The sequence below is a fragment of the Eschscholzia californica genome, unplaced genomic scaffold (assembly GCF_041429995.1).
Source record: "Eschscholzia californica isolate CP2 unplaced genomic scaffold, dmEscCali1.0.p SCAF_2, whole genome shotgun sequence".
Lineage (NCBI taxonomy): Eukaryota > Viridiplantae > Streptophyta > Magnoliopsida > Ranunculales > Papaveraceae > Eschscholzia > Eschscholzia californica.
This window is the reverse complement of record NW_028238309.1, coordinates 66,380,250-66,407,244: the sequence shown is the minus strand read 5'-3', so window position 1 is coordinate 66,407,244 and position 26,995 is coordinate 66,380,250. Positions and strand designations below refer to the sequence as shown.

The window sequence follows — 26,995 nt, the reverse complement described above, 5'->3', positions numbered from 1 at the left end:
AGATGTTTCAATATACGAATTTTTTTTTTATAGAGAAGCACATGTGGGCCACATTCTTTAAACTCGCTTCGGGCCTCCGAAATCTCAGGGCCGGCCCTGTCACTTACCACCTTGATTTGAATTGAAACCCTTCTTTTAGGACACCCACCACCCCAAAATAAAGGACATGATTCCTAGTCCATCTCACACTAGACATTATGTTCTTCCCTTCTTTTGGTGGTTTAATCCTCTCATGGGAGTGGACTAATTATGATGTTTACACTTCCCACACACCATACACTAATTAGCAATTTATGGGGAATCCACTTTACAAATTACAACATAAGATGGTGAAAATGGCATGGGTCTACAACCAGCCTATGGAAGTAGGGTCGGGTTGTAGTCGAATTGCCCTTTTGCCCACTACTATCTCTGTCCAATTCAACTATATGGTCCTGCTCCCGCCCAACTATGCCCGATCTTGTGGCGTGGACCACTCCAAGACGGGGGAATGAACATTGGCCCTATAATTTTAGACGAACGTGTCTGACTTGAGAATTCATAATGTTAGTTTTTATGTCTGATTCGTCTGAATGACCAAATCAAGTTTCTTTCGAGTATATTTGAGACAGAACGCAAAATAAGTCTTAGCCAACTGCATTACGAGAAATAATCTAAAGAGAAATGTTTTCTTGTCCGAAAAAAAGAGTCGACCATAACTTGATAGCTGATGTGATCGGCTCCCATTGACCCAGACGTTTTTCTCTCCACTTGGTCAGGACTTAAAATGGGAGTTACTCACAAGTTTTCAAACTGTTGTCGGACCCATCTTCGGGCCAAACAACATTTTTGTAATCTAAAACCACTATTGTACTCTAAATTTTGAATTAAAAACACTCCATACTATTATACAAACGATACTTTGGGTGGCTTAGTCTCCAACCACAAGTCCCCATATTAAACCCCAAGAAAAGAATAGTATTATTCGATTGAAAATTTATTGATCATATGTATAGGAGACAAACAAGAAAAAGCATAGAGATGTGGAATCATTTCTCTTGTTTAAAACCCACATTTTTCTTCATTCAACCTAACCAAAAAAGAAAAAGAGAGAGAGAGAGACAAAGGAGGAAAGGAACAAAATGATGAAAAAAGTAAAAGAAGAGTAAATAGTAAAAAGAAAGAAAGAAAAGAGGCAGGCAGTGAAAACTGCAAGGGAAGAAGATCATAAATACTAGTTGAAGAAGAATAAAGCAAACCCTCTGTTGTAACTTAGTGAGAGAAACAAACCAACCAACCCCACAGTTTTTTGTCTCTCTTTCTCTCTCTCTTTGATTTCTTTGCCTAAACCTAAATCAGAGCCAGAGAAAGAGTTGAATACAGATATCTTACTACTACCCATTACTCAGAAGATAAAAAGAAGAAACATTTGATGAAAATTACATCTAGAGAGAGAAAAACAGAGTTTAAATAGAGAAACAGAGATTAGAGATTAGAGAGAGAGAAACAGAGTTTAGAGATTAGAGAGAGAGAAACAGAGTTTAGAGAGCCATGGGAGTAGGGTGCAAGTTGAGAAAAGCAGTAAAGAAGATCAGATTACCTTGTAGTTCTTTCTATGGCTGCCATGCTCATGATGATGATCAAACCCTAGATGACAAGAATGTATGTCCCCATTAACTTCTTCTTCTCTTTATCTTTGAATCAATTCCCCCAATTTGGGTTTTTTTTACTTGTTCTTCATACTGTTTGAAGAAATTCTTTCTTGGGTTTGTGATTTTCAGGTTTTCTTTCTTCCCCACTTACTAAAAACATAAATTTTGCAAAAAAATTCTTTCATCTGGACCTAATTCTTCTTCCAGATTCTCAGAGCTTTTCAATGGCTTCAGTTTCAGGGAGAAAAAAAATTCTCTGATTTCTATGGATAAGAATTACCTAAAAAACTGAACCTTTTTTGTTTTAATGGACTTAATGTTGTGTTCAAAGTAGAAACCCTAGTTTTGATTCTTGACTTAAAAAAGAAAGGACACTCCTTTTCTTTCAATTTCTATTTTTGAAGAACTCTGTTTTTTGGGGAAGCTTTCAAACAAAAATTTACTTCAATTGTTTAAACACTCATAACAGGATAATATTTCAGAATCAAAAATCAAAGTCAATTTGTTTTTGGGTATTTTTTTTTCAGATCTTGAGTTCTGGTTCAACTGGAAATCAAAGGAATATATCATCATCATCATCAGTAGCAGAAACAGCAGCAGAAGAGATACAATCAAGTGGAGGAGGCATGAAGGTCAAAAACCCTATTTTTTTTTTTATTATTTGTTCTTCCCCAATTTTCCTCTTTAAATTATTACTTTTTGTTAATAATCTAAACTACCCTTCAAATTAAAGAACTGAAACAAAACAAAGAAAACCCTACTGATTAAATTTGGAATTTTCTGTTTTTTTTTCATAGTGGAAACAGAGTACTAAAAACTGCTACAATCTTTATTGTACAAAAAGTTAGACCTTACCCCACCTTACTAGTGATTGATATAAATACATGTGAGATCCACCACTGTGATGGTTCGGTAATGCCTGTCCCACCACCACCACCATCACTATCCCCACCACCACCACCACCACCACCACTGCCACCATTGCTTTTGGTTGCTAATTGGGTGACTTTATTGGTACAACACTATCATTTCTAGCCAAATGGGGGCCGGGCCGAAACAGGTCGACGAAAACGCCCTGTTGGTGCCATTAGACCCGATAGGGCGCGTTTAGGCACTCTGACCCGACAGGGCACTTTGGGGCCCTCAGACCCGACTAGGCTCGTTAGAGCCCTCGGACTAACCTCAACCCATTGGAGTCATCCTACGCGAATTAAGAAGAATTTTGCTATGTAGGAGAGCAATATCAAAGGAGTGAACTTTATTCTTATAATAATGTGACTATCTCTCTCCTAGGACAATATCCCCATAATAGATTCAAAGATCACTCCTATACAGGCTGGATACTCATGCCTATTCTCAAATCTCCAAAACCATCCAAGGGTTTGAGTTTGAACATGAATGATACTAAAGTATCTTTCTTGGAAAAATCCTGTCTTTTAGTACTCATCCAATTTTCTCCCTAGATTACTTTCTTGAAGATCTCAAAACCCTAAAAAGAAGAAAATAAACTAATGAAAACACAACGTCCAAGAATCTAGGTTAAACTAATATTGCAGTTTGAAATATGCTACTAATATGAAGTTTGTTTATTGCAGAGCTTGTGTCCTATATGTTTGGAGCAGTTGAGTTACAGTAATGGAAGCAGTCCAGGCCAAGCCATATTTACAGCTCAGTGTTCTCATTCCTTCCATTTCACTTGCATTTCTTCTAATGTCAGACATGGAAGTGTTACCTGTCCGATTTGTCGAGCTCACTGGTCTCAGCTTCCTCGAAATCTTTATACCCTTTCTTCATGTCAACAACTACTTCCTGATACTTGCACCAGTAATCAGATTCAGACTGATGATCCTATTCTTCGTATTCTTGACGAGTCAATTGCTACTTTTAGGGTTCATAGACGGTCTTCCCTTAGGTCCGCTCGTTACGACGATGACGACCCTGTGGAGCCGGAGCAGAATATGACACCGCCTGATCATCCTAGGCTCCATCTTACTATTGTTCCTTCTGTTCCAGTCGGCCATGCTCTTCCTCACTCCAACTTCTCTCCATGTACACACCCATCTCTGCAGACCACGGCAGTAGCACCAACCACATCATACCATTCTTGTGAGCTTTCAGTTCCACCACAACATCACTTCGGCAATTCTTATTCATCACTATCACCAGAAAATGTTACACCCACAAGCAGAAGCACAAGTAGCAGTCCGTATCATCTTCATCATCAACAACATATCTGCTACTCTAGTACTAGAGCTTATCTATCAGTAAAACTAGCTCACCAACAAGCAACAGATATTGTTTTAGTTGCTAGCCCTAATGGACCTCATCTAAGGCTACTCAAGCAATCTATGGCACTCGTCGTTTTCTCACTTCGTTCAGTTGATCGCCTGGCCATTGTTACTTATTCATCTGCTGCTACAAGGGCTTTTCCGCTTAGGCGTATGACAGCTCACGGGAAGCGTAATGCCTTACAGGTTATCGATCGTCTCTTCTACATGGGAGAAGCAGACCCAGAAGCCGGACTTAAGAAAGGGATAAAGATTCTGGAAGATCGTATTCATAGCAATCCTCAATCATGTATACTTCATCTCTCAGATGCACCAACAAGATCCTACATCGACCATGATATGGACGTTCCGGTCCCGATTCATCGGTTTCATGTTGGGTTTGGTTTCGGCACATCTTACGGATTTGTTATGCATGAATTCGAAGAGTTCTTAACAAGATTGCTTGGAGGAGTAATCAGAGAGACTCAGTTGAGAATTGGGGAAGATGGAGGGGTAGCAAGGTTGGGAGAACTAAGGGGAGGAGAAGAAAGGAGAATTCCATTAGAGTTGGGTGACAGTGAATTGGTTCATGTTGGTTATAGCTATATCGAAGGCGGTGTCGAAGAATATATAAAAACAGGAGAAATCGTGGTCAGTATGGGGGATAAGAGAGAAGTAGACGATGGTGGAGATATTGGAAGAAGAGATATCATACCTGCAAGGACAAGCGATGCCGAGATTTGGAATTACCATGATCCTTACATGACTAGAAGATGGGCTAAGCACTTACATGGACACAGGCTATGACTTGCCCTAAAAATCAAGATATAGTCCTGCTATTCAATATGCATTCATTGTTTGAGCTTCTGAGAAGACAGGTATATCAAAAGTTTATCGGCACATGCCAGCTATGCTGAAGAGTACTACTCGAATACTCCCAACTTTAGTTGCGAGGTTCTCGTTATTGATTGTTATTCGTGTGTAAAGTAGTTCCAATAGTGTTATGTTTTGTCTTGTAATTTTACAGGTTTCACATACTGTTTGGTTTATCAGAGAGAATATGGAGTTAGCTGCATAGATCAAAGTTCCTAATTTTGTTCATCTTAAAGGATTCTATTTAGCCCTTTGATCTATCTGTTTTGTTTCTCTTTGTCTCTTCCTTCACTTTGTCTCCTCCTTCACTTTGTCTCCAATGGGCCCAAATTCGTCATTCAAACGTGTCAGACATCAAAAGTCAAAAGAAGACAAGCGCTCTGAAATTTGACTCAAGTCATTTAAGAGCTTGAGTCAAATTTCGGATTTGACTTGGAAAGAAACAAAAACTACCCAAGTTTCAGAAACTTTTTAATGAACCATTAAAGAACACAGAAATATGGAATGATATAATATCATAAACAAAGTATAGTAATTTCTACATACATTTGAGCATCAAGTTCCTAGTATACAGTTCTCCTCGATACTAAACGACCCAATAGGATAAAGTTAAGTGATGCGAAACACAGATTATAAATCAAAATTCAATTAAATTGAACCAAGAAACACTAGCCTTGACACATCGCTAGGCAGCTGGACATTAGGTGCTATCGAACCCGAATACTCTGAAAACACCTGCAACAAGAAATACAAAAGAAATTACAGTAAAATCTTAAAGAATAAGTTGATGTTCATACAAATTGTAGGTTTTCTAGGATTTTTGGTGCAGTCTTGAATTTTATTACAGCAAAAAGGGTCCCTACCTTCATCACTCTGGTACTTGTTCTTGTCATCTCCAGCATAAGCAAGTAAGTTATATTTGGGATTCCACTCAACACTATTCATTGCAGCTCGACAAGGAATCTGATGCACTGTTCTGCCGGTCTGGACATTGGACTGTATAAAACAGCATCAAGAGTGTCAAATGTGCTATAAATCTTTAAAATTAAAGTACATAAAGATCATGGTTCAAGCCAGAATACAACAGCAGGTTCAGTTGAAGCCAGAATGCAAGGCAGGCTCCGTGGCAGGTCACTCGTACCAAAGTACCCGCTTCACATCCTGCTTCTGCAGGGCTGGCTTGACCACTCGACTTCCCAGAATAATGTAAGAAGACACTCAACAAAAGAATTGAAAACTTACAATATCAATAAATAAGTCTTCACTGGCTGAAGCAATATACTCTCCAGTGTGGTTGAAGCTTATAGTTCTAACAGGCCATCTGAAAAGAAATAGAAAAGATCACTCCATGGTTCGTCCGCAGAAGTCCCTAGTTTGACAGAAACTAGGGTGGAGCAGCCCTAGAGGATATAATTAAAGCATACAAAAATGCATAGAACTTACTCAAGCTTTGTGAAAGTTCGCACACATAGCATCTCAGAGAGATCCCAGAGGCTGACTAAAGAATCAGCACTTCCGACAGCAAAATATCTGTCATGATTGGAATTAAGTAGCAAACATAAATTACAATAATTTTCAGCTAGGGACTCCATCTGATGATGGGCAAAGGGACACATGAATGATAATATTATATATATATATATATATATATATGGAAAAGTGAACGGGGAACACAAGAAAATGGCTTTTGAATACCTTCCTAGAGGATCAATCGCAATGCAATAACAACCTGCTGTATGAGCCATAAGGGTGTGGAGTGCTTTTAGAGATGGGTAAGCTAGTACTTCGACAGTACCTAGGCAAGATCACCAGATACTAGTTAGTTCCCAAGAAATAAGCCCTAGACAAGAACAATTTTTTAACTATTAATACAATTTTGTTATAGCGTGGGCCTCAGTGAAATGGAACTTCATGGAGAAAGGAAATCAAATAAGAACGTGATTGCGTAATAACAGAAGCATGTTTTCCACATTCCATCCTCACCGAGTCCTGTTGTAAGAAAGAATATCTCTCCTGTTGTACTCCAAGCAATTTCATTTACCTGATAACAAAAGACAGGATAGGAATGGAGCTGTTACGAAACTAAAATGAATTACGGACTTGATAAAATAACTAGCATAGTAATTGAATGTGAGAAACCCAATGAAATTAAGTTTGAATGAGATACTAAAGATGCGTGTAAGAAACTAGCACATATTTCAGGAAGACAAGAGACAGCAACAACGGACTACTAAACTAGGAGAGAGAAGGAAACATTTAGCTGATAAAAGCCTAAAAACTGCTCAGAACCTTCAGGTTATTGCAATATTTCAGAGCAGTAGTACCTCGTAACCAAACTTGCGCTTGTGGATTGGTTTAAACTTGCGAACATCCAATATTGTCAGCTCATCATCCTGAAACAAATCAAGCAAATAAATAGTTTAAAACCCTCAGATGCTTTCAAATATGCGACAATGAAACTTGACTTAATCTAGTCGAAAGGAAAAAAACATACTCTATTTCCAACAGCTATGTGTGTCCCATCGGGTTTGTACGTGATATTTATGTTTTCCCCGCTGAGCTCAACCTGCTGAGAGCATTTACCACCTGCAAGAATCAAATGTTAACAAACATCATATATGTTTTACAATAAACTATGAAGTGAGGAATCTCGTAATGGTTTGTAACGATTTTTTTTTCCTCTGTCATTTTTATTAAATGGTTTACCTTTTCCTTCAACCCTTGTCCCATACAATTATAGAATTAAGATCAAAGAATGAACTATGTTCTATCTTTGAAGCCTAAGAGATTACTAAAGAATGTCAAAACTATAAAATTTACTTACTTCGAGCATCCCAAAGACGAACAGTCTTATCACCCGATGCAGTCGCAATTAAATCAGCGTGTTTAGGATCCCAGCACAGCTGATCCACACTATCAGTGTGCCCTTTCAACTCAATATCTTTAACCTTACTCTGCAAAAAAAAATCCCCAAATGATAAAAATGGTTTCTTTTTGAAATGACAAAATAGTTTATCATGACATGAATTTCTCTCCAAATTATATACAACCCAGATATCAAGTAACAAAAATACTTAAATTACTATGTTCAATCCCAAAGTAGAATGTTATAAACCCTAAACCCTAAAGAATGAAAGGAGGAGGCTGAGAAAGTTACATGATGTCCGTGAGGCTCAATTTGCCAGATTCGAGCAGTTTGATCGACAGAACCAGATGCAAGCTTCGTTCCCGTACAATTCCAAGCTACTGAATGTACCTTTTTTTTGTAAATGAAAAAAGAGGGGTTTTGATTATATCAGTAGGGGGATTTGGGAATCTATAATTAGGGGTTTTTGAGTATGAAGAGAAGAAATTACCTTCTTCTTGTGACCAGGGTATTCTCTGCTATGAAGGTTTTTGAATGGTGCTACTATCGTCGTCGTCGTCGTCTCTTCCATCTCTCTCTCTACGAATCAGAGTGAGCTGAGAGCACTACTTTGTAACCAGTTAGCTGCTGAAAAGCATATACCACCACGTTACGGGCTTGGGTTGCGAAGTGTCACGGACCGTTTGGTCGATCAGACATAATACGCTCCAAAGACACGAATCCGCGGGCGGATCTCAACGTCCATGCGACACTATGCACTCTCTCCTAGTATATAACTAGCCTTCTCGTACATCTTAGAACATTTGTGACCTTCTAGTCATCTTGATCTTGTTAATCTCGCGGCATGGCACCTTAGTGTCCCAACATACGAGTTACGCTTATGCTGTTTTGCACGATGCTCCTCTGAATCATATACTCTCGCCCACCGTAAAGGATACCGACAATAATGCCAAACACACCAAGCCACATACATGAAGCTTAACATCCCGTCCTAAACTTCAACACCATATACATATCTAGGGTTAACATCCTGGCATTGGGCATATGAGCATCCTTCTTATCATAAGCTATATTAGCTCTCATATGCCTCACATAACACATCAAGGTTTGCGCCTCTTGAATAGTTCAATCTTCTCAATGGTAGAAGCTAGCATGCAAAAAAACCTGACTCGACACTAGTACATGTAGCCTTTATTTCGAAGCGAGACAACAACACACTATCTCCAGGTGTTGTCCTAAGTCGTGTCCTATAATAAAGGAACTTGTGTAATATGTCTCTTTTGCATATGCTAGTTCAGCTCTGGTAGTTGCGCTTCAAAATATTGCTCACTTTTGTTCGCACTTGCTAAGATGGACGAACACCCCATCTACGAGGTCAGGATATATGTTGGTATATGAGGAAGGAAGACCGCCCCCTCCTATATATGCGAAGTTCTTGTTTAACATATTTCTACAAGGAAACATCAATCTTTAAACTAGGCGATACTTGTACGTGTGTAAATGACACTTCTCTGTTCCACCTTGAATGCAACAAACGCCTTCCGTCGCGTGGCAAACAAGAGCTTCTGGACCCTTATGCCCCTGTCTTGGTCCTCCGATCTATATGCTCATACTTGTCATCCTATCACACATCACGCCATATATTTCTCCAAAAACATGGTTCATAAAATTCGTTTTTCAACCCTACCTATTTAAAAGGGATGTATAACACTTTTCTAGCTTAAGTTTATTTCTTTATGCAAAATATCTTGGAAGATTCGTTTAAATAATTTTTGAAACCTTTCTTCTAAGTGGGAAGTTAATCTCAATTATAATGAACTTTAATGTGTCGACACTTGTTTGCTGAAGCGGTTAAAAGTGTTGACTTTGAGTTATCAAAGGTATGAATAATAATAAAAGTTTGTCGGTTTTAAGCCTTTTTGGTATGTTGTTGGGCTCTAGACCTCTTTCATTCCTAGTTTAACTTAGACAGTTATCGTGCTTATCACATCTTGATGATGTATCAATGTCATGTAATGACTAACCTAAATCGTAGTTCATATAAAAAAATGCACTTTAATGTATTTTTGTATCTGGTTGATTCTAAGAACGTGTTTGTAAAATGATCGATTGAAATAATAAGATCAGACCATTTCTCGGGTAACAAAATTGATCGCTTCAAACCGAGTTTGGTCAAGCAATAGAATTAAACCACAGGCAAAAAGAATTTAACTTACAGAACTGCTAAAAAAATATAGTCCTCACTATTGATAATCATATACAGTGAAGTCTTCATACAACAGTGATCCATCTTCCTTGTAGTGAAGAAGGTGATAACAATTATCGCAGAAATAACATGGATTTTCCTGTGCCCATTTATCATCGGCCGTCACTTTTGTAGCTCGGTAAATCTTGCAGACTGAGCACTTCTGGTGTATTCTTTTCAGTTGGAATTTGAGAATAGGATAAGCTGCCCGGTTTTGAACATCGTCTGGATGAATCAGTCTCATATCTCTAAACACTATTATGTGCTTGCAGTCTCCCTGATAAAGAAAACATTTCATAAGTTTAGCAGAAACAACATAACCTGCAATTCAAATCAAGTTTGAAAATGAAGAATTAACATGATTCAACAAGATTATGAATCGGTTAGGTATTTGCATTCGGAAAGTATATTGCGCCCAAACTAGATCCGCGACATTGGGCCCGAAGAATAAACACTGATCCAATGTATCCTCTCATGAGAAAAACAAACTGTTTGATTGCTAGATACACATATAGTGTTCTTGCCCAAGTTGGGCATCTGGTTCAAGCACAATACAATAGTTGTTTGCATTTACAACGAAAGCACATAATTTAGTTCATGGTCTAAGCCAATCTCTAAATAACAGTAAACTAGTTGTGTAACGGCACATGGTTGTTACATAATCAATGGTAAAAATGGACGTTATAACTGTTCCGGAGAAGAACGAAAGAGTCCAAAAGAGAGGTAAAAGCATGCATTGGAAATAGTTGTAACTGTCGATCACTCCTTTTTTATTACTCAAAATAGGAAAATAGCCGTGAAAGAAAGTCCTTCAAAATGAAGTACTAAGATCATCAGATGCTTTCGCACTAAAAGTTTAAGAAATGAAGCAAGGTCAAACAGCGCCATAATATAACATTTGGATCCCTCGGGACGAGATTTGCGTATAGGAAAATGTTTTCATTGAAACAGTGAAACTGGCAGAATGTTTACGTACCTGATGACAATAGAGATACCCAGAACCAAGTCGAAATTTCAAGTCACAAAATCGAATCTTGTGCATGTCAACTGCTTTGAATTGAGGCAACCGAGTAACTTTGATGTCCCCAAATAATGCCTTTTGTTTCTGTTGTAGTTCACCAGAAAGAATATATTCCCATTTTTCAAGTGCTTCTTTCTCTGAGTTCTTAAGCCAGTCGAAAATAGGTTCGCTGTAATTTATGGAAGAAGGGTCTCTCAAATCATTGCAGAACATATTCTAGACAAAGGAAATCGGCATCAAATTAGATGTTAGAACATTCATTAAATCAAAAGAACAGAATAAATGGATAATGAAGAGGCAACATTACTTCAATGAGAAAATATCCAGAAGGATCAGATTGCTCTGCTTTTTGCATTAGATTGTCTGTCAAACAATATATTTGATCCCTCAATTCAGTAAGAGTTTGCCTTCCTAAAACCAATAATTCCTGTGTCTGAAAACAGTTTGAAGAAATATAAAACCATAAATAAGCATGAGGCAAAGGTCCATACAGAAGATCGATCAAGTTCAATGGAATAGTAAATGAATAAAAGATAAACGAGTACCTTCACCGAATGTTGTGTATTGTGGTAAATCTCAACACAAAGAACAGCTTCGGATTGAGATACTGGTACATGTTCACGAATACTAGATGGTTTTACCTACAAAGTTATGTTGAAAAAAGAAAATCAATGTTAAGGTGGTGTTCTATTTTCTCATTATCTGAATCCGACTCGTCAGAATTTGAATTCTTTGAATCAAATGAACCCAAAAACAATCCAATCCGAATAAGCCATTTAGACGGGTACAACAAACACAAACATTTTGAAATCTGACATGAGTCAATTCACACCTCGAGTCAGATTTTAGACCTAACTTAGAGCAAAAAAATGCTACAGAAGAAATAATCAACAAAATACTAAAGAAAAAATCTAGGCAATACTTGCTAAGTACTGATGTATACCTTTGTCGAAGAAGTTGTAAACCTAAGCGTTTTCATCCTCTCGGTATTCTCAGACGATGGAATTATTGTTCCTTCACTAACGTTGCAACTCCCACTGAATAGAATAAAATATTTCATACTTAAATATAGGAAATAATATTTCATAATTAGACTGGGTAATTACATGGAAAAATTACATACTTGAATGAATGTAATTTAGCTGATAACTTGTCCTCATCCTGCTTTTGCTTGATTTTTGCAAGTTCCTCCACATGTGCAGTATAACTTCTCTGATAATAGAAACATGCAACAGAAAACTCAGAAAGGGGGTGAAAGGAAGGAAGAAAGAAAGAGATAAAAACATTTTCTTATCTCACTATCAACCATTTAAAGGAAGGTAAAAGTAGAGTGAGGGTAAAGAAAAGAATATGTACTTCGAGTTCCACAGCACGTGTATTCCTGTCAAAGGTTCTCCCCCTCTTCTTCCTCTTCTTTACGTTTGTTATACCCGGTTTGACAGAAGAATCATGGTCTACTTCAGTAAGACAACCATTTTGTGATTCACAAGACTCTAACATGTTAGTTTCCTTTTGAGAGCTTTCTAAGTGACCAGATCCATTGCTTGAAATTCCATGATCACCTACTTCAACTACAGAATCATTTGATGGAAGCTTATTGGACCCCAATTTGCTTATATGTTTTCTTGAGCTTTCTAAACGTGCCGTTTTATTACTTGGAAATCCATGGCCTCCCTCATCTTCACTCCTGGTAAATAATTTAGTCGGTCAAAACAATAAGAAAAAAACTAGATTTCAATTTTCATGCTCATGCTGTAACAGGAGCCCTCATGCTAAAAGAAGATATTCATATCGAAAGGTAAGGAATTAAAGGAAAATAAAGGTAAAGGTGATGCTTTTGCCTGAGTTGAAGAAAAGAAGGAAAGATACAACAATTTTGGATGGGAAATTCTTAAAATAAAGTCAGACTTTAATTTAATATCGAAAGGTAAAGGAATTAAAGGAAAATTTTCACTCACACTCTTTTAGAGAGTTCTTCAGAAACTTGTAAGGCATTTTCAGGGTTCCCGTTGTCCTGCAAGTAAATGATAGATATTTTCAGGAAACAAGTTAATAAAGTAGTAAGTTTACTTCTCACGAGGGATTCAAGACACACCTGAAATGCTTCATTTAAAGCTTTTTCTACCAGCTCTTCCTCAGATAGAATTTTTAGCTCGTCAACACTGAAAAGTAAATGAAGTAATAATGCGATTAAATTTTGGAAAACAAAACAAAGTGTTAACCTAAGTTGCCCCATGCATACCCAGTTACGGGCCAAGGGAGATGTTTGTTGTTTGTACTGGATATAGTTTGATGCTTCACTTGGTAAGCCATGAAAATGGAAAAATTCACTGTTTGTGCATTAGCAAAAGTATATAGAAAAATTGTATTGCACACTTTTTATACATAAATCACATACAAGAACACGAACCAAATCTTTTAGCATTTGTTGAATTTTAAGGCACTCGACTGAATCACTGGTGGTGCTGAAGGAAAAGGTTGGCCTCTTTCTTTTAGTAAGAATATTTACATCCCTATGGTGATGGGTAACCATAGGATTTTAAGCAGATGCTACTCTGCTAAAGTAGCATTATTTCTCACAGAGAAGATTGAACCCCTTCAACAATTTCTTCCACTACGATTAGTTTGCCCTTGAAAATGGTATTGTTTCTCTCATTCCAAAATCCAAACTCCCTATACGAGTGCATGAGGAATTAGAATCCGCATATGCTTACCAATTATGGGCTTGTGACTAGCACGAACATGCTGACCTTTAGTTTTGTAACAAACAGGATCAGGGTTAATTCTGCACTTCGACTGACCTTCTTGATAAACTAAGCAGTTGAGGCAGAATAAGACAGGTTGAACGCCACCAATCCTAGCAGAGTAACCCGGCTGAGTTTTCACTAAACCTTATATATAATAATCTTTGTATACGACTATACGTAGGCTACAAACTCTTAAGTCTTAAACTCCGATAACTTCCTAGATACATTCATAAAAACTAGAACAGGATCGGCTCGGGTATATCTGATTCCAACCCACGAGTTACTCGAATGAATTGGACACAAGAATTCCTAGTTTCATACATAATAACTAACATGAGGGGTTCGGCATGGGACATGATTCTTCTCCAATCCACGAGTTACCCGGTGGATCGGCCGATCCCAACTACTTAGATGATAGATGAAATTATTAAACAAAAACATATACAAAAATTTCAGAAAAAATAACTCAAAAGTTGTCTTACAAGAGATCGTCTTCGCATATTTGAGATGAATCTGCACACGCCTCTACTCTCAAACTCTGTATTGACACCGACACCAGATAGTTAAGTATAAAATTTAGCAAGAATAGAGATAGATTCATGTAGAGCTTTTTTCTTTCTATTGCTCTATGCAAGATCTAAAATTTGAATTTGAGATCTTAATTGGCTCGAGTAAGATTTCAGAATGTTTGTTTGTATCTGACTCTTGATGTCTGACTCGTCCAAATAACTGATTTTTGATCAATTTGAGTTAGAGTATTAAGATTCAAATGAGTGAGGCGAGTCAGATTCTAACTATAAGAAGAAAAGAAACACCACCTGAACCATAACCACCATTAAAGAGGGAGAGAGACGGTAAAATAGGTGTGTTTGAATCTGACTTAACTAAATCTAACTCATCTGTGTCTGAATCTAAATTGTCTGACTAAAATGGACCAAAATCAACCCATACAAGCGTTCAAACAAGTCAGACATCAAGAGTCAGACAAAAACAAACATTCAAAAATTTGAATCAAGTCAATTCAGAATACAAATCAGATTTTAGAATGTTTTTTTCTATCTGACTCTTGATGTTTGACTCATCCAAATGACTGATTTGGGACGAATTTGGGTCTATTTGAGTTAGAGGATTAAGATTCTAACGAGTGAGGCGAGTCAGATTCTAGCTATAAGAAGACAAGAAACACCACCTCAACCATAACCACCATTAAAGAGAGAGACGGTAAGATAGTGTATCTGAATCTGAATTAACTAAATCTAACTCGTATGTAACTGATTCGTCTGAATCTGAAATGTCTTACTTAAGCGGAACAAATCAACCCAGACAGCCATTCAAACAAGTCAGACATCAAAAGTCGGACAAAAACAAACATTATAAACTTTGAATCAAGTCAATTCAGAATTTGAGTCAGATTTCCTACCCAATGTTTCTTTTATTTATACATATAACGACTAACTAAGTTGATCAAACCTGTAGTTGTTTAAGTACAGCATCTTCAAATTTACCAACTTCAGTAATAGGACTAATGAGATCAAGAACGAAGATAGGCCCACCACGAGCAACAGTGTTACAAACAACTTCTTCTTCGTCATCAATTGAAGAATCTACCAACTCCATTATCAAATTGCTTACTTGAAAGTAACCTAAATGTATGAAATTTATATCAAATCAGATAAATAAGACTAACAGATCTCGAATTCTTTTCTCTATCAGAACCTAAGGGGCAACAAAATATAAAGGGCTGTATAAGAAGAACTACTAACCTATCTAGTATGAGTTTTATCAGCTCGGGATCAATTTTTTCTTAATAAAATCCTAAGAGACGATAGAAGTACCAAAATTTGAACTTATAGAAGCAGAAAAAACCCTAGTCTTCAAGCTTTCAACTTCAGAAACCTAATTAGAAGCTTCAAAGATGAGTTTTATCAACTATTATATCAACTGATAAAACTAACTAAAATATCATCATTAATCATCAACCTGAGTGACATAAAAAAACAGATTGAAACTAAATGTAGTAGAAAAAAACAGATGAAACAACTAAATATCAACTCAAAGATGACCTAGAAATCGATCTTTTTGGAAGCCCTAAATCAAAACCCTAAATTGAGCAGCAGAGAGAAACAAAAACCTGGGGTGGTTAAAGGAAGCCCTAAATTGAGGAGAGAGAGGGAGGGAGAGAGTTACCTGGTGGTGGTGTAAAGAGAAAGAAATAAGATGAGAGGGTTGAGACATGGGTGGCGCCGAGAAATGGGCGGGAAGAAGAGGGAAGGAGCTATTTGGGTGAAGGTGTATTTTTAACAGAAAAAAGGTAACACCTTTTTTTTATATGTAATTTAAACCGTTCGATCATTTTCAATGTGAATCAGAACCATCAAATTTTGAACAATTAATTTTCCTCTTTTTTAAATAACCTAGTCCCTCTTGGCTTCGCCGGTAAATCTCATTTTACGTGAAAGAAGAACACATAAAATTTCTTTTGTTGAGAGAGACAAAGCATGATGTAGAGAAAGAATTTGGAGAGAAAATGAGAGAATTTCAGTTTTAAGTCTTGGGGGTAGAGAGAGAAATTAAGAAGATATGGGAGAATGGTTATCTTTGAGAGAATTTCAATTTCATCCGTCAGATGTGTTCCCAACCAAACTTAGTTGTTTTAATATAGTAATAGATTGGAAATTCAAAGTCTAAGTTATTGGGAGGTGCAAAAAAAATACATTCTTGATAATAAGATGAGAGAGAGAGACAAACGTTTCAAAATTCCTTCTGTTTAAGCTTATTAGGATGGAAAATTGTACGTTTTCACTTATATCTAACTTTTCTTCTGGGATTCAATTTTAAATCACTTCTTTTTTTCAAATTTGTCCTTCTAAATTTTAAAAAATTAACGTTTTTATTCCTCACATTGTTAACTCGTTGCTTGCAGCTTTGCTAATAGCTACAACTCAGATAGAACGATAAACCAGGGAAAATGTCTATACACTAAAAATTAAACTTGTTTCTAATTGGAACACGATTTGCTACTTATAAGCGAGTAGTTTAGTCTATTCCAAAAAGTTGACTTTTTCATTATAAACATTTTCTTTTCCACACAACACTAGTTTTTATGAGAATCAAACTCAAATCGTATACAAAAACTTGTATACATAGTACAAACAAAACATCTTTTTCTAGTCGCAAAATTACAATACACAATATGAGGTAATGGTATTCATTTTTTGCCAGTTTGACGATAAGCATCTATGAAATAATTTACAACTTTAGCAATATTTTATAAGAGTTTGTTTTTTGGACACTTGTTGCAGACAAAAAAAAAGTTGTCGAAGAGATGAAAAGAAGATTAGCTAATCTATATACTGAATTCCCATTAACCTAATGAATATATTTTTTGAATTTACAGAAGAATTGACCGACCATAAAGCTAGTTTTATTAAATAATTTAATAATCAAAATTTTTGGCAAGCAGATCCACTCATATTTAATTGCCCTTAATTAATGTAGAAATCACTAGTCACATATCATAGAGCACGTCACAAAATAATAAAGTCAAAGGAATGAGATCTTTACCAAATTTGCCACATAACTTAATATACAAATCAAATTATATTTATTTGAAACAAGACAAGTGCAACTTCTTAGGCCCAGGTGTTGCATTTGTAGAGCTCTCTCCTTGTAACAAAACAAAACAAATTCTTCAAAAAAATACAAAATAAAATAAAATAAGCTAAATATAAATGAAGTTTAAAATAAATAGACAAATAAAAAGACTATTCAAAATGGAAAAAAATAATAATACAAAAAGAGTTGGAATTGGACATGGTTTGAAAATTACGTGGTGAATGCAGCGGCGACCATGGAAGTGTGTTTGAGAGAGAAAATCCCCATTCAACCCATAAATTACAACTTATAGAGGAACCCAACCATCCACCCTCAACCATCAACCCATTTCTCTCTCTACTTTTCTTCCCCTTAAATCACAAATAGTTTTAGTTAGTCACCTTTCTTTCTTTCTTTCTTTCTCATACTTGCATGGAGATCCAATAAAGTTGTGAAAAATACAGGTGACCCTCTCTCTAATTTTTCATATACCCTTTAATCTTCAAGTTTGGCTTTTTTTATTTTAATTTGATTTTTCTCTTACCCTTTGATGTGTTTTTTAATGGGGAGCTTAAAGATTTACCTTTTATGGGTATTAAATTGTTGTATTAGATTGATTTAGTGCCTGTTTATAGCACTTGGATTCCATTAGGAATCATTGATACACCAACCCTTTTAGTTTGATATGTATTAACAAACTCATATATCATGAAGATTTTGAGGGGTTTGCTCTTTAAAATTCATTCAGATCTCTCTTGAATTGGGTGCTTGAAATCCAATGTTGTTAGATTATTGTCTGGCTCTCATTACATGATCTATATGCATCCTTTAACATGAAGCTATTAGTTACGATTTTCGAAGTTTAAGAATTTCGGTTTATTATAGATATTTTGGAACTTCATATACCTTGAGATTTAAACCGTGATCAATGGGGGGGTAGAGTATTAAATTTCATAAATCCAAATCTTTAAATATATAACAGCCAGGAATCCAGGGTGTTCATCTGTTTCATATCAAACTACGATTTGGTTATCGGTTTTGATTTGCCGGAATAGAGATATCAAATGCCGAAAATAGTTACTTTAAGTAGGTTATTGCTGGTTTCATAGGTCAAATGTTATACCTGAGTAGCCCATGGTATCTTATTCCCATGCTTTTCTTCTACAAAAACAATGATCCGAAGATTTCTTAGCATAGGAATTTCAATGGATTTTGGAATGGAGTATATATTGATAATCTGATCTACGCCATTATTATTTTTTGCCAAACTTTGGTTATATCTTCATCGTCCTATCTAATTTTCACTGCAGGTCCACACTTTGTCGTTTTTCTTGATTTGTTCTTACACTATTGAGCTGAAATGGGAGGCGTAATAGGAAAGGCCGAATCACCTAGAAGCGGTTGGGTACCCGAAACAAAACTTGAGGCTAAGATGGTTGAAGCAATGCAAAGGAGAGCAGCTGAAGGAACTTCTATGAGATCATTTAACAGTGTAATTTTGAAATTTCCTAAAATCGACGAGAGCTTGCGAAATTGCAAGGCAATATTTGAACAATTTGGTATGTCATTTTCTCTTCTTTATTTAGATTTAATCTGTTAAGTGACATGCTTAAAAAACATAGCTTCGATCATCAACTAATTTGAACTTAGATTTATAGTAAATGTTGAATGTTGTTAGTACGAATTCTCCCCGTTCTGCCGGTTGGGGGTTCTTTTTGTTTTTCTTTGCAGATGAGGATGCAAATGGTGCAATAGATCCACAAGAACTAAAGCATTGTTTCGACAAACTTGAGGTCACTCTCTCGGAGGAAGAAATTAGCGATCTATTCGAGGCTTGTGATATTAATGAGAATATGGGAATGAAGTTCAATGAGTTCATTGTTCTCCTCTGCCTCGTCTATCTTCTCAAGGATGATCCAACTGCCATTCATGCTGTATCCTTTTTATAATACCTTCTTCGTTTTTATTATTTTTAGGTCTTTACCTTCATGATGATAGTCTTGTCATTTCCCGTAAAACCTATGACAAATAAGAATCTTGGAGTCTAATGAGTTTCCATGACCATGATACTAGAAATCACGGATGGGGTTACCGGATCTTGAGGCAACATTTGAAACGTTGGTGAATGCATTTGTGTTTCTGGACGAGAACAAGGATGGGTGTGTCAGTAAGAGTGAGATGGTCCACGCCATAAATGAAACAACTTCGGGTGAACGTTCTTCAGGACGAATAGCCCTGAAAAGATTTGGTTAGTTCTCTCTCTCTCTCTCTCTCTCTCTCTGTCTTAGTTCATCATCACATGTGCTGATCAGCATAAGGCCCCTTAGACATCTTCACCACGAATTGTTGTTTATGACTATTGTAAATTAGCTACTGGACTACCACCCTGATCTTGGAAGTAAAGGCTCTGAGTATTGAGTAATTGAGTTGCAACTCCCGGTATCTTCACAACAATCCAGCCTGAGATACATCGTCAGTTCCTTGAGAATAATTCATTATAATATAAACTTCGCATCAGCCGTCCTGTCTAACTCGATCTATTAAACTGCTATGTGTGGATATCCGCCTTATTTAGCGAGTGATCTGAATAAACTAACCCAGGTTTTTGTTTTTTTCGGTTGATTTTCCACTTTTACCATAACTTTGGTATCTTATTCTTGCAGAAGAGATGGACTGGGACAGAAACGGGACAGTTACCTTCAAAGAGTTTCTTTTTGCCTTTACTCGTTGGGTTGGAATTGATGAGATGGAAGATGAAGAAGATGCAGAAGAAAAGGTCTGAAGTTACAAACTTGATTGTTTCAATTTTCAAATACCATCTTTAGGAAACTCAGTCCTACTACTACAGAAATCCGAGAAGAGACAAATTCACAGTTTAGGTTTCCATCTAAGGTTGTTTTTGGCTATTATAATAATAATAATTAAGTAGAGACATGATTTTCGAATTTTTATCCGTTAAGTATCCCTCTTGGATTTGAATGTTTACATTGTATATACCCATGTGAGCTTTGAGTTTGATGCCGTTCTAATAATATATATATGTAGCTTCTTCATGTTATGTCAGTGAGATTTGTCGTTCCCGACGAATATTGTGATAGTTCCAAATCGCCAAGAGAGGATTCAGAGCTTAAGTTATAGGTGCAAGTATCAAAGCCTTCTGGTTGGGCCCATAGAGTCTTCTTCAAGAACAAGTGTATACGTGTACCACTTGGAGTTCAAGTCGTATTTATAGAGTTGTTGTTAGATTCAAAGTGATTGATCAGAATGGGTCAAAAGTCAGGAGTTCGCCTGAGATTAGCTTGTAGTGTATAGAAGATCCAAAATCCAATACCAGAACCAATATTTTCCAATTACTATTTCCGAAAGGTTTCTTCAGGACAATTAAAATTCAATATACGAGTTACAAGAATATGTAGAGAGAGAGAGAGAGAGAGAGAGAGTTGGAACTGACATTATAAACACTTTATAGTACAGAGACAAGCTTTCATGAAGAATGTTGTCTCCGATGGTTCACCCGCTTTAGAATGCTGAGTTTGATACGCTGACTTAACGCTTCCAACTTCTCGAACTTTTCAGTTTTGGGCTTCTTCTGCTCTATTGGTGCCTTCTTCTTTTTCTTCTCCTTTGGCGGGTGATCTAGTTTTCGTTGTATCTTTCTGAGGGGGGTTGCAAGTACCTTTAGGGCCATCTGCGATTGGAGGAAGAATAGATACCCATAAGAAAGGAAAACAAAGAAAAAAGAGTTCTCGAATACGTATTGGACAATGCTAGGTTGACACAAGTTCTCCAGACATATTATTCAACACGGGGGTCATCTGACCACGTGTGTATCTTCAGATCTTGAAAACAATTAAAACAGTAGTTGGATGATCCGTGCCAACCCAGTTTTATTGTTTGAATCTTAAATCTGCATATGATGACATCCATTATCGGTAGAAATCAAAGAAGTGAAAGGCAAAAAGGAATTCACCTGACGCTTGCTATGCACAGTCTTGCAATCAGTAGAAGGTGTTTCGTCGTCGCTATCGCCTAAAGTGGAGCATCTTCCCCAGCTCTCCCGATTTGAGCTAGAAAATGAGCAGCATTCCTCATTGTGACCAACATTTCCGTTTTCCTGCAAAATCAACAACCAAGAGAACACACTAAAAACTATTTTAAAGAACGAAACTATTTCTTTCAGCAAGAATGGACTGTCCAGGGAGGAACCTAAGAATAAATACAGATTAATTAGGTTACCTGTAAACGTGGTGGATCACCATTAACATTCTTCTCCGAATTAGTGGTACTATCTTGCCCAAGCAAGGAATCCTGTAAGAGAAAAAGAAAAGATTTTGATAAATAAACAGGTAGGCATTTTAGAAAAGCAAGCGACGCTAAGGAACTTACAAAGAAATTTTTGTAAGTGGTACAATTTCAGAGAAAGAAACTCCTACAGATTTTATAAGGGGAATGCTGGGTGGAGCCGAGGAAGAGCTTGCAACATCAGTATGGACAGAACGAATGCCAGAGATAATCTCGTAGAGGATGCTCTAAAGAAAAAGAGGTGCATTTTTATTAGTTGATAAACACCATTACTACTCTACCGTTAGTAAGGACTAGTGATACATAATCAACAGTCTCAGATCCATTTTTAGGTGTTTTGAGCATGTTTTCAGGGTAGATAACCAAAACCACAAAACAAACTCCATTGCTGAAGCAGGCAATGGAAAGACCCGATATTAGATTTTTAAAATTTCTAAAATGAGATGACATAAAATGAATTACCTCATCTATGCCACTACCAACCTTCAGGTCCCCCAAATCGTAATATTTCTCAAGTTTGGTCGAGATTGCAGACGGAACTTGAGGGGGGTGAAGAACATTGTAGAAAAATATTGAGACCGAATCATAATAAAATTGTGGGCGGGAAGAGTTGTGATCACCTTCGAATTTAACAATATTTTTGTCTCCCTGCGAAAGATAAAAATCAGAAATGAAGTTCATGCTGTAAATAACCAAACGAGATGTAATTTTTTTTTTATATACAAAATGCGGATAATTCAGAAGGATCCAATTCATTGGTATAAGTGGGTCACAGTAGAAAACACTCTTTTCGGGAATGAACAGGTACCGCATAGGACTTGAAGATGAGGTCAGAGTGGTGGGATGGAACGAATCTATCTTCAGTCGCATGCCCAAATAAAGATGGAATAAACGTTTTAGGGGCAACCTGTAGGTGCAACAGAACATTGATATATTAATAAAATTATATAGGATAACTGAAATATGCAAACTTTTTATGTAGAAAACTTGAACTTCAGTCAGCAGATTAGGGCAACGGAACCAGATAAGAAACAAAGTGTAACCTCCTTACCAAAAAAGTAGGTTGATATAACACAGTAAACAAAACTAAGCTGTTGGTGCAGAAAGCGAAGACATAAAACTGAACAACGTCATATTAACAAACCTGCATGCAATTTAGATTCATGATGTCAAACTTAGCCCTCTTCTGGATAACTCGACGCATGTATTGAACAGCCATTTTTACCTGAAACACAAAATGTCGTGTGAATGAGTGATGAAGAGATTGGGACATCTTGCTTAGGTGAAAAACAACAGCGTGAAATACATAATCTCGAGAAAATGAAAAAGACTGCCATGGCCAAGCATAGACTGCTCTTGGATATAAAAGAATGTGCTACCTATTTACAAACATAATGAAACATACAAATCAAACAAAAATAAGTAATAAGTTTGAGAGAGAGAGAGAGAGATCATACTGTGAATTTAGGAAGACGGATTTTGTACACGTCCACAAGTTCCATCATAAGATCAAATAAGTTAGAGAAGGCACTATCCAACACCATTCCAGCTATGGAGGGGTCTTCTGCTCCATAAAGAAGACTACATTACATATATAGGCAGAAGTAAGCAAAAAAACATCATACACCATTTTACTAACAACAATATTGTATCTTCTCAATGTAAGATCTGGTTAGTTTCTTAACATTCTAAAACTCTCCAAAAGCTTTAGATTATGAGCCAGTTTGGGCCTTTTATACACTTGAAATACTATAATACCGAGTGACAAAACTCTATCAAGTCTCAAGTACATCAAGAAATCTTAAAAGCAATATTAAGAGAATTAACGAAATTAATAAACTATTCTAGGATTTCAGGAAGTCTAAATTATTCTAGGATTGCGAAGATTAAATACCTTGTGACAGCACCCATTGATCGTCCCCAAAGACCTATGCATGAAACTTGTTTGTTGCCTCTTAGATGAGACACCACAACTTTCAGGTCGTCTTTCTGTGAGATAGATGAGCAGTAACACTTAACCCTTTCAGATTTTAAATGTCCATAATAAGGTTTAATAAAAAGAAAAACATCAATATACCTCATGCCAACCGAGGCTGACATATTCCCCATCAGATAGTCCTGATCCTGAAAAGTCGAGAGTGAACAAAGTAATATTTGAAGGGAGAAGGATTACGGCGGGCTCATTTGCATCTGCCCTACATCCACTGCATCAATCAACAAAAAAATGAACTGTAGTTGAAGCTTTCGTGAGAAAAATGAATTTTATTTAGCAGAATGAAATTAACACCATTTGGGTTCACCACCGTTGTGCCATTTAAAAGAGGGCAATAGGGGTCAGGTACAGGAAACCAAACCGTTACAGTAACTATCTCTTTTACTGACTATTTTGCTCCTCCTCTTACACTTCTTATGTTTAGATTTCTACAACTAAGTAGTAGAAAAAGTTTAGCTTGAGACCTTGAGGGGGTTCCGGAACATGTTTTGGAGGGGGTTAACGAAAGTCTGTAGGATTTTTGATGTTCCAACACCCAAGTTATCAATAGTAACTTTTAGACGTTTCTTTGATTTTTATTTGCTTTTGTTTGGCTAAACTATTTTAAAACGAGAGATCTCCTTACAGCTACTAAATAAATGTGGCTCAATAAGGTACATACTGTATTACATGCATAAACCCATTAAGTACCTGTTTCCATGGCAATAAATAACACAAGGAAGAGGCTCTTCAGGGAGAGGTGAAGGAACATAATGACTGCACCGTAGTGTATGACCCCTACTATTTGTCAGCTGTTAGTATTGAATGACAGAAAAGATTGAAGTTAGGACCCATTTAAAGGGAGTACCAAAACTAGAAATAATAAAACAAACAGAGAAGCCATGTGAACTGATCTTCGTACTTGCCTCCACGTCTTGTCTTTTGTACTTCCTGCCTGCAAGAGTAAAATCTGCTTCCCAAAGGTACTGGTCCGGATTGTAATCCGCCCTGCATATCCAGAACATTAAGTGGCAATGCAAACCAAATTAGGATAGATTAACATGTCGTTAAAATCTCACTCAAAGTGGTAGGTTTGCTACAGCATGCTAAGTTGCTAAAGTTACGAGGTAAGATCCATGTACTGAGTACCCCAAGGATTGCATGTATGTGTATCTCAAGTGTTTGTTTCCTATTTAATAGAATTTTCAATTTAAGAAGGATAACCGGTAAGATTTCGTGGAAGTTTTCTCGCGACCAAATGCGGGATAGTTTGAGGGCTCAGGAATTTGCGCAAGTAAAATAGCTTTTAGTATAATAATTAAAGTTTGAATTTTCCATGGTTTACCACAAACGGAACAAATAAGATTTTATTTTTTCTTTTCTGCGTTTCCTACTCTTCTATGTTATTCTCCTCTTAGAGATGAGATGAAAACCCAGAAATACTTTCAGATTATAGAAATTCGATCATTCCTCCCAATTGAAGGGTTGGCAGTCCTTGTCTACGTAGCCCAAAACTTAAAACTAGATGATCACTAAGGAGCATATATGAACACAATAGTTGGATTCCTTGACACAAATGGGAAAGTTTCAAGCTGCACAAGCTTAGCAAAAATAAAGAAAATGGGTATCCAACATCGTCTCTAATTCACTAACATACCCAATAAATTTTGATCATTTGCAGCGGAACCCAATAACGAGCATTCCATTTAGAACTAAACTATAATCAAAACACTTTCAAGAACTACAAGAACATAACGTTTCTGATGGAAAACACATTTCAATAAATAGACATACTAGTGGATTAAGTAATTGAACAAATACAAACTAGTAAAGTAATAAAAAGCTCGAAGATTACCTTGGAGGGCGAATGACAAAATTGATGAATTGCTCAATCATCTTCCTCGAAAATTCACTGCCTTACCATTTCAAGTTACTAATACCTCTCCAAACTCAACTAATAACAACTTTACGAACACAAGCTCAACTGAAAGTTTTTCGAGAACTCAGAAACTAACGCTTCTAGTCTTCTACTATAGCAACAAAGGAGAGAAGTCTCCAAGAAACTTGAAAGTGGAAACTTGCTTATCCACTATTTTCGGTTCCCACTTTCTCCGAATTCCAACAGTATAGCAACCCAATAACAATTCTATTCACCATTCCCAGATCTGAAAGACTAAAACTTCATACCAACTAACGAAAAATCAGAAATCAACAGAGAAAACTTATATTTTGAGCCTACTAATCTCAAAATATCCTTCTAAATCCTATGAGATAATATTTCCAGATTAGGTTTTTCAGCTAACCCTAAAACCTGATACTATTTCTAAAACTTGAACTTTGATCAAGAAGCACTTCAAGCCAGATCCAAAACACACAAATTTACTAACTAAACAACTAAAACCCTCAAATTCCAGCTGAAAATTTATAATCTTCACATCAATTTGCTTGTTAGATCTCAAAAACTAACATGAAAGTTCCATGAAACCTCAGAAACTCAATCAGAAACCCCTGAAAAATGATGAATACTAACAATTTCAGAGAAAAATAAAAAAAACTGAGATAAATTAACAACAAAGAAATGAATGATGAACTAACAATTCAATAATAAGCTGAGTTAGAAGTTAGAAGCTAGAAAAAGAAAGACAATAAAAAAAACTGCATGAGAGAATTGGAGAGGGATAAAGTAAGTAACTGATTGAACAAAATTAGGGTTTCTACATTCTTACTAACTGGTAGAGAGAGAGAGAGAGAGAGGGAGAGCTCAACTGAAGAAGAGAGAGAGAAAACTCCACTGAAGAAGAAAGAGAGAGAGAGAGAGAGAGAGAAAGACTGAATGGATCTTAGCATTTACATTAGCAGCCGGGGAAAGTAACGATAAGAGTGTAAGTAGAGTGTAAATATTAACTTAACCAGTTAGTTAGGCGATTAGACCCATTTTCCAAAAATATTGAGAAAATTACCTTTAAATTAACAGAGTAAAAGTGATGGAGCGGAAAACTTCGAAAAAAATTAGATATTCGTCTAAAACTTTTAAAACTAAAAGATCTTCAGATCGTATCTTAAGATTTGTTGAACGAAAACTAACAAAGATGAAACTAAGTACGAGTACTTTATTTTATTGATCAAACTTCATATATTTAAACAACTACTACATCCCTTGATATAGTATTAGGGGTTTCTTAAACTTAATCATACTGTAATCAGTAACTTCTAAATAAATAAAATATACTTTAGTAAGTTTCCTAAAGATATAAAACTGTTAAAAAAAGTAATTCTCGACTAACAAAATTTTTATACTATTAAAATGACTACATATTAAGATATTTCAAGATTCTGAAAATCTTTGATTATTTGAGATATTGCTTGGGCAAATGGTATTTGTCTTTTGGAACTTGTAACACAAATGATAATAATGTTAGGACAAGGGAGGGTGCGTAAGAGGAACAATTTTTGACCAAGTTAATCTCATAAATTGTG

General features: G+C 36.3%; 5 protein-coding genes across 19 annotated transcripts; 2 read left to right on the top strand and 3 right to left on the bottom strand.

Moving 5' to 3' along the window:
- The first annotated feature begins 895 nt into the window (after positions 1-895).
- On the top strand, positions 896-5,029 carry LOC147560505 (E3 ubiquitin-protein ligase WAV3-like). The gene is made up of 3 exons (XM_086662659.1): positions 896-1,641; positions 2,159-2,263; positions 3,227-5,029. The coding sequence occupies exons 1-3, from the start codon at positions 1,531-1,533 to the stop codon at positions 4,703-4,705; spliced, it is 1,695 nt and encodes a 564-aa protein (XP_086518785.1). The 5' UTR covers positions 896-1,530; the 3' UTR covers positions 4,706-5,029.
- A 240-nt stretch (positions 5,030-5,269) lies between these two features.
- On the bottom strand, positions 5,270-8,456 carry TEX1 (Transducin/WD40 repeat-like superfamily protein). The gene is made up of 11 exons (XM_086662660.1): positions 8,128-8,456; positions 7,929-8,027; positions 7,596-7,725; positions 7,266-7,357; positions 7,096-7,164; positions 6,755-6,812; positions 6,467-6,566; positions 6,215-6,301; positions 6,014-6,092; positions 5,635-5,767; positions 5,270-5,506 (listed from the first exon to the last, which is right to left on the bottom strand). Exons 1-11 carry the CDS (start codon positions 8,206-8,208, stop codon positions 5,472-5,474), a joined length of 963 nt encoding a protein of 320 aa, XP_086518786.1. The 5' UTR covers positions 8,209-8,456; the 3' UTR covers positions 5,270-5,471.
- Positions 8,457-9,728: 1,272 nt separating this feature from the next.
- SRD2 (snRNA activating complex family protein) lies at positions 9,729-16,351 on the bottom strand. Of its 6 annotated transcripts, none has more exons than XM_086662655.1 (13): positions 15,838-16,351; positions 15,414-15,557; positions 15,121-15,293; positions 14,133-14,188; positions 12,999-13,065; positions 12,862-12,917; positions 12,260-12,590; positions 12,027-12,115; positions 11,847-11,940; positions 11,449-11,544; positions 11,211-11,336; positions 10,859-11,119; positions 9,729-10,159 (listed from the first exon to the last, which is right to left on the bottom strand). In XM_086662655.1, the coding sequence occupies exons 3-13, from the start codon at positions 15,265-15,267 to the stop codon at positions 9,881-9,883; spliced, it is 1,602 nt and encodes a 533-aa protein (XP_086518781.1). In that variant the 5' UTR covers positions 15,268-15,293; positions 15,414-15,557; positions 15,838-16,351; the 3' UTR covers positions 9,729-9,880. The 6 variants fall into 6 exon arrangements, with proteins under 6 accessions (XP_086518781.1, XP_086518780.1, XP_086518779.1 ...); XM_086662654.1 differs by having other exon boundaries at positions 15,414-15,546; positions 15,838-15,953; XM_086662653.1 differs by lacking the exon at positions 15,414-15,557 and having other exon boundaries at positions 15,838-16,290.
- Positions 16,352-17,423: 1,072 nt separating this feature from the next.
- LOC147560502 (Calcium-binding EF-hand family protein) lies at positions 17,424-20,302 on the top strand. The gene is made up of 5 exons (XM_086662676.1): positions 17,424-17,708; positions 18,555-18,803; positions 18,976-19,178; positions 19,318-19,492; positions 19,908-20,302. The coding sequence occupies exons 2-5, from the start codon at positions 18,605-18,607 to the stop codon at positions 20,024-20,026; spliced, it is 696 nt and encodes a 231-aa protein (XP_086518802.1). The 5' UTR covers positions 17,424-17,708; positions 18,555-18,604; the 3' UTR covers positions 20,027-20,302.
- Positions 20,303-20,575: 273 nt separating this feature from the next.
- Positions 20,576-26,867, bottom strand: LOC147560501 (alpha/beta-Hydrolases superfamily protein). Of its 10 annotated transcripts, none has more exons than XR_015234816.1 (14): positions 26,285-26,394; positions 25,374-26,026; positions 24,445-24,526; positions 24,230-24,330; positions 23,624-23,750; positions 23,441-23,535; positions 23,004-23,127; positions 22,691-22,771; positions 22,355-22,453; positions 22,009-22,194; positions 21,631-21,773; positions 21,481-21,552; positions 21,215-21,358; positions 20,576-20,932 (listed from the first exon to the last, which is right to left on the bottom strand). XR_015234816.1 is itself a non-coding variant. In XM_086662670.1 (14 exons), exons 2-14 carry the CDS (start codon positions 25,412-25,414, stop codon positions 20,729-20,731), a joined length of 1,452 nt encoding a protein of 483 aa, XP_086518796.1. In that variant the 5' UTR covers positions 25,415-26,026; positions 26,285-26,867; the 3' UTR covers positions 20,576-20,728. The 10 variants fall into 10 exon arrangements, 7 of the variants coding, with proteins under 7 accessions (XP_086518796.1, XP_086518794.1, XP_086518797.1 ...); XR_015234815.1 differs by having other exon boundaries at positions 26,245-26,388; XR_015234814.1 differs by having other exon boundaries at positions 26,211-26,372.
- Positions 26,868-26,995: the final 128 nt, after the last annotated feature.